The sequence below is a fragment of the Giraffa tippelskirchi genome, chromosome 3 (assembly GCF_054371585.1).
Source record: "Giraffa tippelskirchi isolate mGirTip1 chromosome 3, T2T-mGirTip1v1.2.pri, whole genome shotgun sequence".
NCBI lineage: Eukaryota > Metazoa > Chordata > Mammalia > Artiodactyla > Giraffidae > Giraffa > Giraffa tippelskirchi.
In genome coordinates, this window is record NC_137277.1 from 50263380 (window position 1) to 50277731 (window position 14352).

Sequence of the window (14352 nt, forward strand, 5' to 3'; positions counted from 1 at the left end):
AATAATATTAGGAATTAGGAATACACGCACACAGCGTTTAGAAAGGGTTTTACAGAAGTGCAAACATCAAATAAGTTTTGGAAATAATTGTGAAGGACTTAATAAATGTGAAAACTTTGAAAGCCTGAAAAATCCACTTGCAGTGTTTTCACTTGCATAGGGAAATGCATAAATATCTATCATTCAAGGTATAGGGACTCAGGATACTAAGATAAAGACAAGTCTATCCTTTCAGCTTAGCTTACCCTGTCAGGATCACAAAGGCACCAGAGAGAAGCAGATAGCCTGCATGCATTTTCGAATCCTCAAACTGACACAAATATGTAAGATGAGCAAAAGTCTTCTAAACCCCAGTGCCACCTACAAGTGCCTATCTTCTAATAAATTCTTCTAATACATACAGAACTGCTATGCAGTGCAGTTCTCTTGGACCTATAATTGTAACCTTCACTTACATTCCTACAAAGTTTGAGGTATGAGTCACATGTTATTTAAACATTCAGATGAAGACACGGAAATGAAATTTAAAAGGTACAGTCGTCCCTTGGTATCTGTGGGGGACTGGTTCCAGAATACTAAAATCCGCAGATGCTCAAGTCCTTTACGTTAAATGGAGCAGTACAATGAATACAGTCAGTCCTCCTCATCAGCAGACACAAAACCCACAGAACACAGAGGGCCAAGTGTGAATCTTAAAAGAAAACTAAGAAATAACTATTGATTTTATATAAAGTACAACACATCATAATCATATAAAGACACCAATGACTGTAACCATCTGGTTCCCTTGTGCTGTGTGCTCCGTCACTGAGTTGCATCTGACTCTTTGCGACCCCATGGACTGTGCAAACCTGCCAGGCTTCTCTGTCCATGGGGATTATCCAGGCAAGAATACTGGAGTGGGCTGCCATGCCCTCCTCCAAGGAATCTTCCCAACCCAGGGATAGAACCCAGGTCTCCCACATTGCAGGCAGATTCTTTACTGTCTTAGCCACTAGATCACCCAAGAAATGCTGAACATCTATCTGTGCAAAGTGACTTTTTTTGAAAAAAGATTCCTCCTCAAGAAACTTGGCACTCTAGCAGGAAGACTGAATTAATACACATAAAACAACACCATACATATGTAAAAATACTAAAGTAATAAGGATATAGATTAAGAGTCACAGGAATTCAAGAGCAGTTAAGCTCTGAATAGTGCAGTAATGTTTCAAAGACAGGAAGATTTAGGCAAAGTCTAGAGTCCAAAAAGATGAGTAGAATGAGAAGAAACCATTCATACTCCAGCCTCATCAGGCTTGTCCAACACTTTATACAATATAAAATTATTAAAATAGATGAAAGTAGAGAAAACATCGCCCAGACAAATGACAGAAATTTGAAATGAGGAGAACCAACCAATTAGCCCATATAATGTTTATTATGGAGAAGTTAAAATTTTTAAAGTAGGGGTAATATCAAATTGTGTAAATCATATGGAAAACATTTTTAAAAATTACATGGACTTCTGACATGACTTTTCCCTTGTGTCTATTCATACTAGTATTTACAGCTTATGAGAAACATAAGTGTCTCAGAACCAATAAAATTTTTTGCTCATCTGCAAAAAGTGGGCACTCAAACTTAATCAAAGGTGCTAATTATAACACAAATTAGAAATCTACTAGTTCTTGCACATAAGGTTGTGTTTCTGTTTTCCTTCATATTTTCTATGAAGTGCTTCATGGATTCTGGTAATTCTAGTTTAGAGCCAGTTTGTAACTAAATTTTAAATATTTATATTCCTGGAGCATTTAAATATTTGCATAAATGTCATGAAACAACCATAATTTATCCTGTAAAAATACAGTTTACCAGATTATTACTATTAGCTTTATTCTGTCAGCTTTCTTCATAATTCAAAAGGTACTAAGCTGGCCCATTCATTCTGTGAACATTTTAATATAAGCCCTGACAGGTACCTTCTAAATCCCAGAGTTCTCATTCTCAAGAATTTCAGAACTCAACATAAAGTAGAGGTGACAATTAAACCAGCAGCTGTGATGCAGTGGAATAACTACTACAATAAAAGGGTATTAAAGCAGCAGAGAAAGTAGGAGCAGCATCAGGGAAGGCTTCTGAGAGGACTTGATGCCTGGATTTAGTTTTGAGGGATGAGGATCTGATGAGGTAGATAGTGCAGGAAGAAAGATGCACATCAACTCATGCCAGCCTCTATGTCAGCTTCTAGAAATAAAAATAATACACACTGACCCTAATTTCAAGACACTAGTAATCTTCTCAAGAATTTACTTCATAGAGAAAAGGCTTAAAATTTGGCCTTAAAAATGAGTTTACACTCAACTTTTTAAAAAATGAGCTCACTGTGCACAAAAAAGCAAATATTACATGATCCTATTTACACGAGACTCAAAAATAGGCAAAACTAATCTACAGTGACAGAAGTCAAAACACTGGTTACCTCTGAGGGGTAGTATCAACTGGGAGAGGGCAGGAAGGAGCCTAGTGGGGTGTGGAAATGTTCTTTTTCTAGATTTTACATGGTGGTTACTCGGGTACACATCTAAAATTTCATCAAGCTGAACAGTGAGACTTGTGCACTTAACTACATGTAAGTGATAAGAAGGCATTCCAACATCTAGGAAGCATCATTTTCAAAGGCAAAGAGTATTCAGGCAAGGACCAAATCACAGAAACTACGCGTGCTTGCCATGCTAGACTGACTTTAAACCATAGGGCACAGGTACATTCCACTGAAAGGCACTTGAGAATTTCAGAAAGACTATACTGGTGGAAAAATAAATAATGGATTGGAAAGGTACGAGACTAACAGTCCAGGAGACAGATGAAGGTCTTTTCTATGGCAACGACTTTAAAGGTGGAAAAGAAACAGAAGATAACAAGAAGACAGCACCAAAGGGACACTGTGACTGATTAAATGTGAACAGAGGAAAGAAAGGAAGAGTCTCAATTGATGACTAGGTTTCTGGCCTGGGCCCATGGGTAAATCGCAGAGATATGCATTATAAAAGCAGATTTGTAGAAAAAGAAGTTGCATTTAGTTTTACACTCTACTGAAATAAGAAATATGCTCCAATCAAATTGGAACATTTTTCTATGAGATGTTATTCACTGCCAAGTGTTCATTCAGATGATGTCTTATTTCTTTGTAATTTAAATATATTTGCTTGGCAAAAGCCTGTCAACTTCTATTTGAATCTCTAAGATGGTACCAGTGATATGACAATATAAAATGGCTCCCACCATTAGGTAATTGCTCCTTACTACACCTCTAAGCCTATAAAGAATAGGCAATTTGTCCTTCCATAATCAGCTATAAAGAGGTCGAGTCAACACGTGACAAAATGAATAACTTCTGATCTATAAAATTCCACACAATGAAAGACTTCATTTATAGATGCTTACATAAACTAAAGAATCTCTAAACCAGATTTACTAATCAAACAACTGTTCTAAACCCATCACAGTTTCCCGCCACAGCTGCTCACCAATAGATTCCAAAACCAACTTTAAAGCAGAGCCAAAAATGACATAGTAACATGCCTAATACAACTAACCATTTTTTAAAAGTAAAAGATGCATTTAAATACATATATACTATCGATACGAAAACATGAGTTTTAGGCCTCTGGGCACACACACACACACATATATCCAAACCAAGCTTCCTCTAAAAATTCAATCTAGTTTTTAGAAAAGATTGCTTTGATATGCAATTCACTCATTGAACAAATACGTATTGAGGACTTCCTGGTAGTACAATGGATAAGAATCCACCTGCCAATGCAGAGCACACGGGTTCTACCCCCTCCAGAAAGATTCCACATGCCGCAGAGCAACTAAGCCCGTGTGCCACAACTACTGAGCCCAAGTGCTACAACTACTGAAGCCTGTGCACCTAGAGCTTGTGCTCCCCAACAAGAGAAGCCACCACAATGAGAAGCTCATGCACCACAATGAAGAGTAGCTCCTGCTCGTCACAACTAGAGAGAGCCCAGCACAGCAACAAAGACCCAGTGCAATCAAAAATATATAAATAAGTAATTCTTAAAAACAAAAAAACAATAAAATGACAAATCTATATTGAGTAGCTAATATATGATAGGCCCTGTGTAAGTGCTAGGGATACAGCAGTGAGTAAGACATACATGTCCCACCCTCGTGGAGTTTTATACCTTAGTAGTAGTGGTATGTTGTCATTGTTTAGTTGCTAAGTCGTGTCTGATTCTGCAATTGCTTGGACTGTGGTCTGTTAGGCTCCTCTGTCCATGGGATCTCCCAGGCAAGAATACTAGAGTGGGTTGCCATTTCCTTCTCCAGGGGAATCTTCCTGACCCAGGGATTGAACTCACATCTCTTGTGTCTCCCGTATTAGCAGGTGGATTCTTTACCACTGAACCATGTATGATCATGAAAGCTGCATTCTAGGGCAATGTCTTCCTTCCACCCCAGTCTCTCTGTAACTGACCACTGCAATGAACCTTCCCTGAGCCTTAAATTAAGACCCACATGACTGGAGATTAAGTGTTAGGATTATTCAATAGGAACTTCAAGATAATTAGCTGATTAAAACATAAAAGGCCTCTTGGATACTAAAGACTAGAGAAATAGAAATAATTTTAAGGAAAGCACCAGCTTAGGGCCTTCCCTGGCAGTCCAGTGGTTAAGACTCCAAGCCTGACTGCTGGAGGGCATGGGTTCAATCCCTGGCTGGGGAAACAAGACCCACATTCCGTGTGGTGTGGCCTCACCAAAATGGAAGAATAAACCAAGAAAGAGGAAAGGAGGTATACAGACACCAGGATCCAACACAGGACAGCAAAGGAAGTCTCCAGGACAGCAGCTAGGCTTTAAGCACAAGGGCAAAAGGTACAGATTGGAGCAGGCCAGAAGGCTCCAGGAAATGCTTTTTTTCTAATATGGTGAACTGAGTGAACATCTGAGGTATATTAACATATGGAATAGATTTAACATTTGGTGGCAACTCTGGGGGTTGAATTATAGTAAATAGAAACCTACACAAATAAAAGCAATTAATAAGGAAATATTTAAGAGGAAATAAAGTGTACAGGAAAGGGAAAGTAATCCCATTAATAGTATATTAAATAGCTTAGCTGAGAAGAGAACTTACAAAGGCCTAATATATAAACAGTTAACAACTATCTCTAAACAAAATTAAAATATACACATACTAAGAAGAGAAAATGGGAGGACAGGAGCACATATGTGTGTGTTGGGGACTGGTAGCAGTGTCAAAAAAAAAAAAATTCAAGTGCTCGTCATATTATTTCAAGACATAAGGACCAAATTAATAAATTTAAAGTGTTCAAAGTATTGGCTGATGTCTAGAGGAAAACTGGCTAGATGAAAACTGGGAGAGAGAATAACAGTACTATTGTTTCTATAACAAGCCCTGTAAAATCACTTGATTTTAAATTATGTGTGTATATTATTGTGATAAAGATTAAAACTAAAAGACTAAGAGAAAGAAAGGCATTAGCCATGAAGTGTAAGGAAAATAATCTTAAGACTTTTTTTTAAAGCTATTCGTAAAATTTAGTTTAAAATCATTTGGATTATTTACAACCGATGAGAATGCTCTATATGTTGATGTGAATTTTATTCTCGGCTTCCAAAGTAACTTTGTACAACACCTGAAGCCTGTAAGTTTCCAACTCTAACCTCACATCCAGCAACAGAATGATATTTGTCACTATGGATGAAAAGTATATGAATATCAATGTATAAAAATAAATTGGAAACAAATAAATCTCTTTCCAAAAAAATCACTTCATGAACAAAATTACTAAATACTATATATTACTAAAAGACATTCTTAAGCGTTCATAAACACAATCCTGACTGCCATTCTAGTCTCTTAATGACTACTCAGGAATGTACATTATTAGATTAAATACCTGAACTAAACATACAAAATTACATAATAGTTTTAAAGATGCCATGTTTTTAACTACGATTCAAAACCTTTAGCAATTTTTTTCAGACATGGGGAAATTTGTAAATAGTCTTTCCAGGCTGAGAGGAAAAGAGGTTGACAGGAAAAGGATGACAGGATCCCATCTGAATTTTATGATTACACTGGCTGCTATGTAAAACTAGGAAACTATGTGAAACTAGCAAGAGACGATGGCAGCTGAGCAGTGGCAGTGAAGATGCGCAGAGTTAACAGACTGGACTAGATAACAAACTAGGCAACAAACTTAAATTGGGCATAAGAGGATAGGTCAGATGGTGAAAGAGAGAAGTGAGGATGTCTATTCATTTTTGGCTTTAGGAATTGTGTTGGAATAGTGGTGCCATTTACTGTCACATGGACGACTAGGAGAGGCCTAGCTTGATAGAAGAGTCCTTCTCACAATGCAATCTCTCTAGACCCTTTTACAAGTTATTAGGAAAAGGCAAGACACCACAGCAGACCTTAAAAGCTTTTTTCTGCAAGGCGTAAGATGTTAACACAATCTAACTGTACAGAAATGAAACAGAAGGAGAACTTCCTCTGTAACACCTCACAGTTTTGCTCCTAAAGCAGGCCAGTATCAAGGACTCCAACCACCATCAATTTTCCTGAACCTTGTTCACAAGATAGTGATAAACATGGGATTTCTCTAAAATAAAGAGAGCCTTATATTAATATTAAATTCCTAACAAAAATGAGTGACAAGGGAAGGCCTTCATCTTTCAATGGATGGGCCTTCTAACAGAAGGCCTCTGACTATAACAGTAAATATCATAAAGCTGGTTTTGTCAGGTTTTGGGGTCAGTAATCAACTATCTACCTCCGACCTCCAAGAGCTCTTTCTTAGCAGAAGAAAGGAAAGAGGCTGAGTGGGTGGCCCAATTTAAAGACAAATATCATGAAGCCCAAAAGGTAAAAACAGAAGCATAAACAAGCCCTGCAAAGAGAAGCTATGCTTTCTGGAAACGATATGGAAAGAACCGTCATCAACAAAGATCTACTATGTAGCACAGAGAACTCTACTCAATTTCCTGTAATAACCTAAATGGGATAGGAATCTGAAAAAGAACAGATATATGTATACATGAATACTGAATCACTTGGCTGTTCACTGGAAACTAACATTAAATCAACTATACTCCAATAAAAAAATTTTTTTAATGTAAGATATAATTTAAAAAAAAGAACTGTCAGTCCCATCTTAGCCTTCTCAGTACCACCATCAAACCACCAACTTTTAATTCATAAATAAAAATCTCTCCACCTCAGCAGCTGGCTAACAAAGGAGTTTAAACTCTCAGTATTAAACTCCAGTCTTCCAAAAACAGATTTTCTACAGCCACAGCAACAAAAATAATTACCTTCCTAACTCTTCCAGTGACCTATCATAAAATCAAGGGCCAAAAACCTTCCCTGTCTCCTGAGAAAACACCTGGCTATAAGCTGGTCACAATATTCCCAACTCTAAGGAACTTACACATCTTTCTGGAAGGCAACCCTGAATGCTGTCACTGTGAAGTCTCACTAACCAAGCACAAAGGCAAACAATGAACAAGAAAAAACAAACAACAGCTGTCCAGTTTGGTAAATGGGGAGGCCGTTAACGGTCAAGTGATGTCACCTCATTCTGCTCATCCCCCCCCAAATCCAGGGTTCACTGGTGTATTTATCTCCTCTTCGTCACTGACACTCCATATGGAGTGTCAAAGTGGAGATTTCTATGAAGAACCGTATCTTTGTAACTAATTAGGTGACTACATATAAGCAAAATAATCCAGTGGCTAAGACTCCATGCTCCCAATGCAGGGGTGTGACCCCATGGACTGTAGTCCGCCAGGCTCCTCTGTCCATGGGGATTCTCCAGGCAAGAATATGGGAGTAGGTTGCCACACCCTCTTCCAGGGGATCTTCCCAACCCAGGGATCGAACCCAGGTCTCCCACCGTGCAGGTGGATTCTTTAGCCACCAGGGAAGCCCCCCGCCAATGGAGGCGGGTAGGTTCAGTCCCTGGTCAGGGATCTAGAGCCCACATACTGATCTAGAGCACACACACTGCAACTAAGACCTGGTACAGCCAAATAAATAATTTTTTTAAAAAAATTGCTGTTTTTCTTCTTTACATATAATAACAGTTGGTGAGGCATACTTTCAAAAGGCTAGACCTACCATTCCACATTAATGCTAGAGAGTTCACTGGTAAATTTAGCAAATTTCGATGAAGGCAAATTAGTGTCTTAATAAAAGAGAATAGTGCATCCCAGAAAGTACCAACTGTGAAATTCAATTTCCATTTACACAATGATATGTTATACTAAACCAGCTAACATCACAACAGGCTTAGTATAATACTAATGAAAATTTAATACTAGTACTATAAAACATGAAGGATAAAATCTTGGTTGAGGAGTCCATGTCTTAGAGCACATTAGGATTGGTGGGTAAGCAAAATAAGAAATTCTGCGATCTTCAACTATTACATGCTTAATTATTCCACTAGCAAACACAATGACCTTTAAGTGCTAAACTCTTTAACAAACAATTATTGAGCACATACTATGAAATGAGTATGGTGGCAGGGCACTTCCAGGTCACCAAATACTCCCACACACTTTGCACTCCCACAGCACTCCCTCCTATAGTACTGTAGCACTTAATATATTGTGTGTTATTTATAAATTTAATACATAAAACATTTAGAAGATATTATGCCCATTATCAAATAAATACAAAAAAGAACCTTAAAATAGAATTACTAATATTTTATTCCCACCTCCCATGGATAGTCCCACATACACTTTGAAGTATACACTGTATATTTCAATGGAGAGCACTGACCCAGGCTATGAGAGGGGGTCTCAGTCATTTCCGTTCCTTCAATGTCTAAATTATAGCCAATGCTCCGTAAAAATTTGCTGAACATAGGAGCAAAGAGACACTTCAAAACGTGAATCCACAACAAAATTTTCTGACATCACCTAGCTGCTTAGTCTAATATAACTGTCAAATTCTACTCAAAGAAGACTGGAAGAAATTTACCCACTGTATTGTATTACCACAATTTAAAAGCTAAGGACAATTTTAATTTAGCCAATTCTTACTTTAAAAAAAAAAGTCTTATAATTCTGTTTCCAGAATGAGGCGAGGAAAGGAGGAGCATGAAAAAAGAATTAAAGAACTGGAGAAGATATTCTGAGTTCTGAAATGCTCTAAACTGCAACTCCTTTCATTTTTTTTTTTTTTTAATGCTATGCTCCAAGCATTTAGAATACATTTTTAGGAATACACGGCCACAAACTAAGATGCAATAAATAACTGAAGTAAAGAGATGTAGAATTTATCTGTCAAAATTTTCACTATCCATAAAGTGTAGTAAGTATATTATACTTTAGATAATATATGCAATTTAACTAGAGTCAAGCCGTCAAGGGAAAGCTTGTGTTCTATTTAAGAAAGATAGAGATACAAGCCAAAAATAAAAGCTACCACTAATACATCTCCTTTGGAAAAAAAAAGGTTAAGGTATACTTTAAGAAAACTATTAATTTTTATTAAGCTGATATACAGTGTAGCTAAAATAGTATCCAAAAGCAATCTTCTAATTTCTAGAGCTTCTGAAATGTAAACAAGTCACTAGACCGCCCTTTCACTCATGTCCAGTAGGTGTTATCTGTCATTAACATAACACTGCATTTCCAAGGCCCCATTCTGCAAGATAAACAGCCCGTAAAACTCCATATTTGAAGGTGGCAATAAGTACTTGATTTTTTTTAACACCACCTAATTATAGTTAGGCATTATTTAGGGCTCACTACTTTTAAGTAAAGCCAAGCATGTAGATATTTCAGTAGTTTGTCAAGATAGCTTTTTACTTGTACAATGATTCATATAACACACATTGTGTATTTGTCCTATCACCCTCCCCATTCACCTTATACAATATAAGCAAGCAGCTAAGACTAACAGATGTAAGTTTTAGTACCTATTTAGATTATTCACATGCCTCAAAAAAGTTCTCAAGCTATTTTCTAGCTCTATCAAAAGCTTTATAAATTCCTCTACAAACTTACTAAAAAAACTCTATATCAAAGTCTGACATTTAACAAACAGTATCACATTCAAAAGAACTACCCACTTTATTTTTATTTATTTAAAAAGCTCATCTCTTCTCAATGTTATGTGGCACCCTAGATGGGAGGGGAGTTTGGGGGAGAATGGATATAGGCACATGTATGGCTGAGTCCTTTCCCTGTTCACCTGAAGCTATCACAACATTGTTAACTGGCTATACCACAATACAAAATAAAAAGTTGTTTTTAAAAAAAGCTCCTGGTTTACATTTAGTAATGCTGTTTTATCAACTTGCTTCTCTTTCTTGTCTTAATTTTCCTCTGCAGCAAAAATGATAAAACATAAATTCATTCAAACAAGTTAAATAAGATTTTAACAAATATTTTGCTACCTCTTTAAAGATACGTTTTAAAATTCAACAAGCAGACACTTTCTAACAAATTGAACAAAGACCTTCAGTCAAATCAGTTTAAAATACACCAACTGTTAATTTCTTTTATATTTACAAAGGTAGAATCTTATTTCATATGAGGTTAGAGTTAGATAAAAGTGTAATATCAGAATTCCTTAATGTCAGCTAAATCACCCTCAAACTTAAACTAAATACCTCTAAACCTTGAAGCTGTAAATCAGTTTGAAGTCCTCTTTCACGCCATGTAAGCCATTGCTTAATTGAGGCCAGACCTGTCAGGCTCAACAGCATCCCGGAAATGACTAGCCTACTAGAGCTGGAAACACATCAAGAATTTGGAATATTTCTCATATTGAAGCAAGGAAGAAAGTTCAAGCGAGATTGCCCATAAGAACAATCAGTATACTGTTTCACAGGGTGAAAAAAGACCTAAAAGGCGTATTTTTGTTATTCTAGTCATTTCACAAGAATATATCAAAATTCTGTATGTAATTTCAGGTGATGGCCCACTGAACTTAACCCTTTCCTTCCAACATACGAACAAGAGTTCCTTACTAAATTCTCATATTGAATGCCTGTCTTGTAATCTCGTTTTTTTCTTCAGCTACTAACACCATCACCTGGAGCATGGCTGGTTTCTTGACTTAGAAACCTGTTAACAATAATGCCTAACACCTATGCTGCTTAATGGTTTTTTGGGTTTTTTTTTACTTTTTACCAAGAAATACAAGCACAAGAGCAAGCGTGCGCGCGCACGCACACGCGCACACACACACACACACACACACACACTCTCTCTCTCTCTCTCTCTCAAATCCCAGTCATGAAAAATTAAGTCACATTCCGGCCATAAACTGAGCAATAGACACTTCCAGTTAGCGTGTGCTTTAGTGATCATGGACAGTGGTATCAGATTAAGTGGTAGGGGGGGTTGGGGCTGTTAACAACATACTGTGCATCACAGCCAATAAGCAGCAGGCTAGAACTGGCAGCAAGAAGGCCGGTCTCTAAAGGGAGCTATAACACAATATCAGAATGCTGGATTTCCGAATGCCATTTTATGGGGAGGGAGAGGAGGCGAACTGGGGATCAAGTGCAATGAAAGGTTCTGATCAATGTCTGAGGCGATGAAACCGAAGACAAGGTCTTGCGCCAACACCAGCTGTCCAGTCTCATCTCACCTCAAACACAACTCAATTTCAGGTCGTTCTCATCAAAGTCAGCCGCTCAAAGGGTGAGGGGGTGGCAGGCAGTGGATGGTGACAGCCCCCCAAGAGACTAGCAAAAAGCCCTTGGAAACGGCAGTGACGGCACACAACTGGAAGAGACTTCTGCTAGCGAACAGAGAGCACTGCAGCCGCCTTCTCCCTGCCTTCCAGCCAGGGCTGTTAGGTACGAGGTTAGGATGTCGCTGGAGGGTTTATGAACGAGTGATAGAAGGAAATGGCAGTAAAGGATAAGGGGGGCTGGAAAGGGCTGGTGCCACCCAAGGAAAAAGGGGAGGAGGACTTCCCTGGACACATCCAGGAGAACAACGCCACCAGAGAGCATGGTCAGCGCCCTGCCAGCGCCTGACACCCCTCTCTCTGGGAAAGCTTCGCCCCCGTCCACACGATCCCAATCCCCCAACACTGCTCCCACCCGACCCTGCTCCCCAGAAAAAATCCCCATCGTGGCCTCCTTTCCCTTCCGCCTCAGGCGCCCCAACGCCCTCAAGCTCCCCTCCCCTTCCCCGGTCACCCACCCTCCGGGCGGCCCGTCGCCGGCCTCCCCGGCAGCTCGCCGAGACCCCTCCCCCCCCTCACCTCTCCTCAGCGCCTCCTCGTAGCTGAGGAATCCGATCCGTGACTCCTTGGCGCCCATGCTCCCTTCATCCCCTCGGCTGGGGGTCGGAGCCCGCTCTCGCCCCCACCCCCCTCCCGCCTTCTCCTCGGCGTCCCTGGCTGACGGTGTCGGCGTCCCCCGGTCCCCACCTCCCCCAACACTAACAAGTGCGGCTTCTGCCCCGGCGGCTCCCCCCGGCCGCCGCCTCCATGCCGAATCACGTGACCCGCTCCCACCCCGCCCCTTCCCCTCCCTCTTACTCCGCCCTTCTCCTCTCTCCTCCCCTCCCTTCCCTTCCCTCCTCACGCCCTCTTCCCGCCCCCTCCCTCCCGCCTGCCCCGCCGAGGGTCACCTGACCCGAGGCCGGGGATTGTTCCGGGTAATGGCCGCAAGGGGCCACCCACTCCGCCCCGCCTCACGCTTGCAGCGCGCAGGGGCGTAGGGGCGGGGCCAGACCCTTCGCGTAACGCATCATCGCCACCTTCCAGCCAATCCGAAGCCGCGAGGCCCAGGGGCCTCCGCCCGCCTGAGGGGAGGTGACTTCCGGGGCGTTTGAGGCCGTCCTCCCGCCCACAAGTTCTGGCACTCGCTGGGTGGGGTCGTCACCCTTGACGGTTGGTCTGGCTGTGGCCCAGAGCCGTCTTGAAAGAGAAATGGAATCTTAGGGAGCCGGGGTCCGAGGGGTGCGGTTCGTGAGAGAAAGGAATGGGCAGAATAGCCATTCCTGACGTTAAGGACGTTTTTGATTAGGAAAGAGTTGTGAAAGGAAAGGAGACTCAAGGGTTTCACTAGAGAATTCTCCAGCCTAGTCGAGTGATTCTTAAGGAAAGTGACTCTTGTGACAAAATTTAGAACATCTTCCTTTTCGCTTTATCCCATCCCCCGCCCCGTTGATGCTGGATTTTCTTTCACTTACGCAGAGCCAATTTGCCCCTGGGCGCATCTCTTGCTCTGCGCCTGCCTCTGGTACAGCCTTTGGAAGCTGTTGTGCAAAAGCTTAGTTTATCTGCAAGAGTTGCTCCCTACCAGAAATGTGAGAGTTGCAAGACTGATAAGAGAGTTCCTTGCGCTTTTCTTAATTATTTTTTGTGTTAAAATATAAATTTGCCGTGCTAATCATTTTTAAATATCTGAAGAGCAGAATCACACAGTATTTCCCTTTTTGTGATTGGTTGATTTCATTTAGCATAGTGTCCTCAAGATCTGTCCATGTTGCAGCACAGTAGCAGAGTTTCCCAGGTTTACCATGTGATCCAGCACTTTCGGTTGTGACTGTATACCCAAAAGAATTGAAAACCCGGACAGGAACAGATATTTAACATATCCGTGTTTATAGAACATTATTCAAAATAACCAAAAGGTAGAAGAAGTGTCCCATCAACTGGCAGATGAATAAGTAAATATAGTATATGCCTACAATGGAATAAATTCAGTTCCTTGCTTTTTTAATTCAGGCTGTCTGGATATGGAAACATTTGTTTGAAAAATAATAATTTGGATTAGATTAGATTCAAGGTGATACATAATTCAGGAACAGCAAAAGGATTTTAGTTCATAAAATCAACAGATTATAATATGCCCTGCTAGAGAGAGAAGGTAATAACTCTCTACTCATCTTTCTTGGCAGACCAGATCAGCAGCCTGGCATTAGTCACAGTGCTGCCCTTTCCAGTTCACTGTGAGGTAGTTAATTTTAAGGCCCCAGATAGTTTCACTACTAAAAGGCCATGAATAAGGGGGTTGGGAATGTACTTCAAAGCCTTTAATTTCCAGGTGATTAGTTCAGCTCAAACGCAGGTTTCCAGACAAAACAACTCAGTCATCTTCACCCTGCAGTAGAGTATCATAATTAATGGGAAGTGACTCTTAAGAAAGGGCTCAGCTGTGGGAGAAAAGACCCTCAGGAGTTTAATTACAACATACCTTGGCTTTATTACTGTCCTAAATAATCAGTACCTAAAGGCGACCTTGCTGTAGAAAGGACAGCCCTGGGTGATTATCTATCCACTTGATTTACAGTAGAACTGGAAGCAAATTGTTTTATCTCTTT

The 14352-nt window shown here is 40.2% G+C and overlaps 1 protein-coding gene across 11 annotated transcripts in view; it reads right to left on the reverse strand.

Annotated features, from left to right (window-relative positions):
* Positions 1 to 14352, reverse strand: part of USP32 (ubiquitin specific peptidase 32) — a 244980-nt gene that overhangs the window by 190080 nt on the left and 40548 nt on the right. For 2 of the 11 annotated variants that reach the window (XM_081584975.1, XM_081584974.1), the window contains exon 1: positions 12284 to 12521. The exons of 4 other annotated variants lie outside the window; for them this stretch is intronic. In XM_081584975.1, the coding sequence (XP_081441101.1) occupies positions 12284 to 12341 (58 nt within the window). In that variant the 5' untranslated portion in view covers positions 12342 to 12521. Of the gene's footprint in view, positions 1 to 12222; positions 12522 to 12654; positions 12929 to 14352 lie in introns of those variants that run through there. 5 more of the 11 variants (XM_081584980.1, XM_081584977.1, XM_081584981.1 and 2 more) reach the window with 5 other exon arrangements.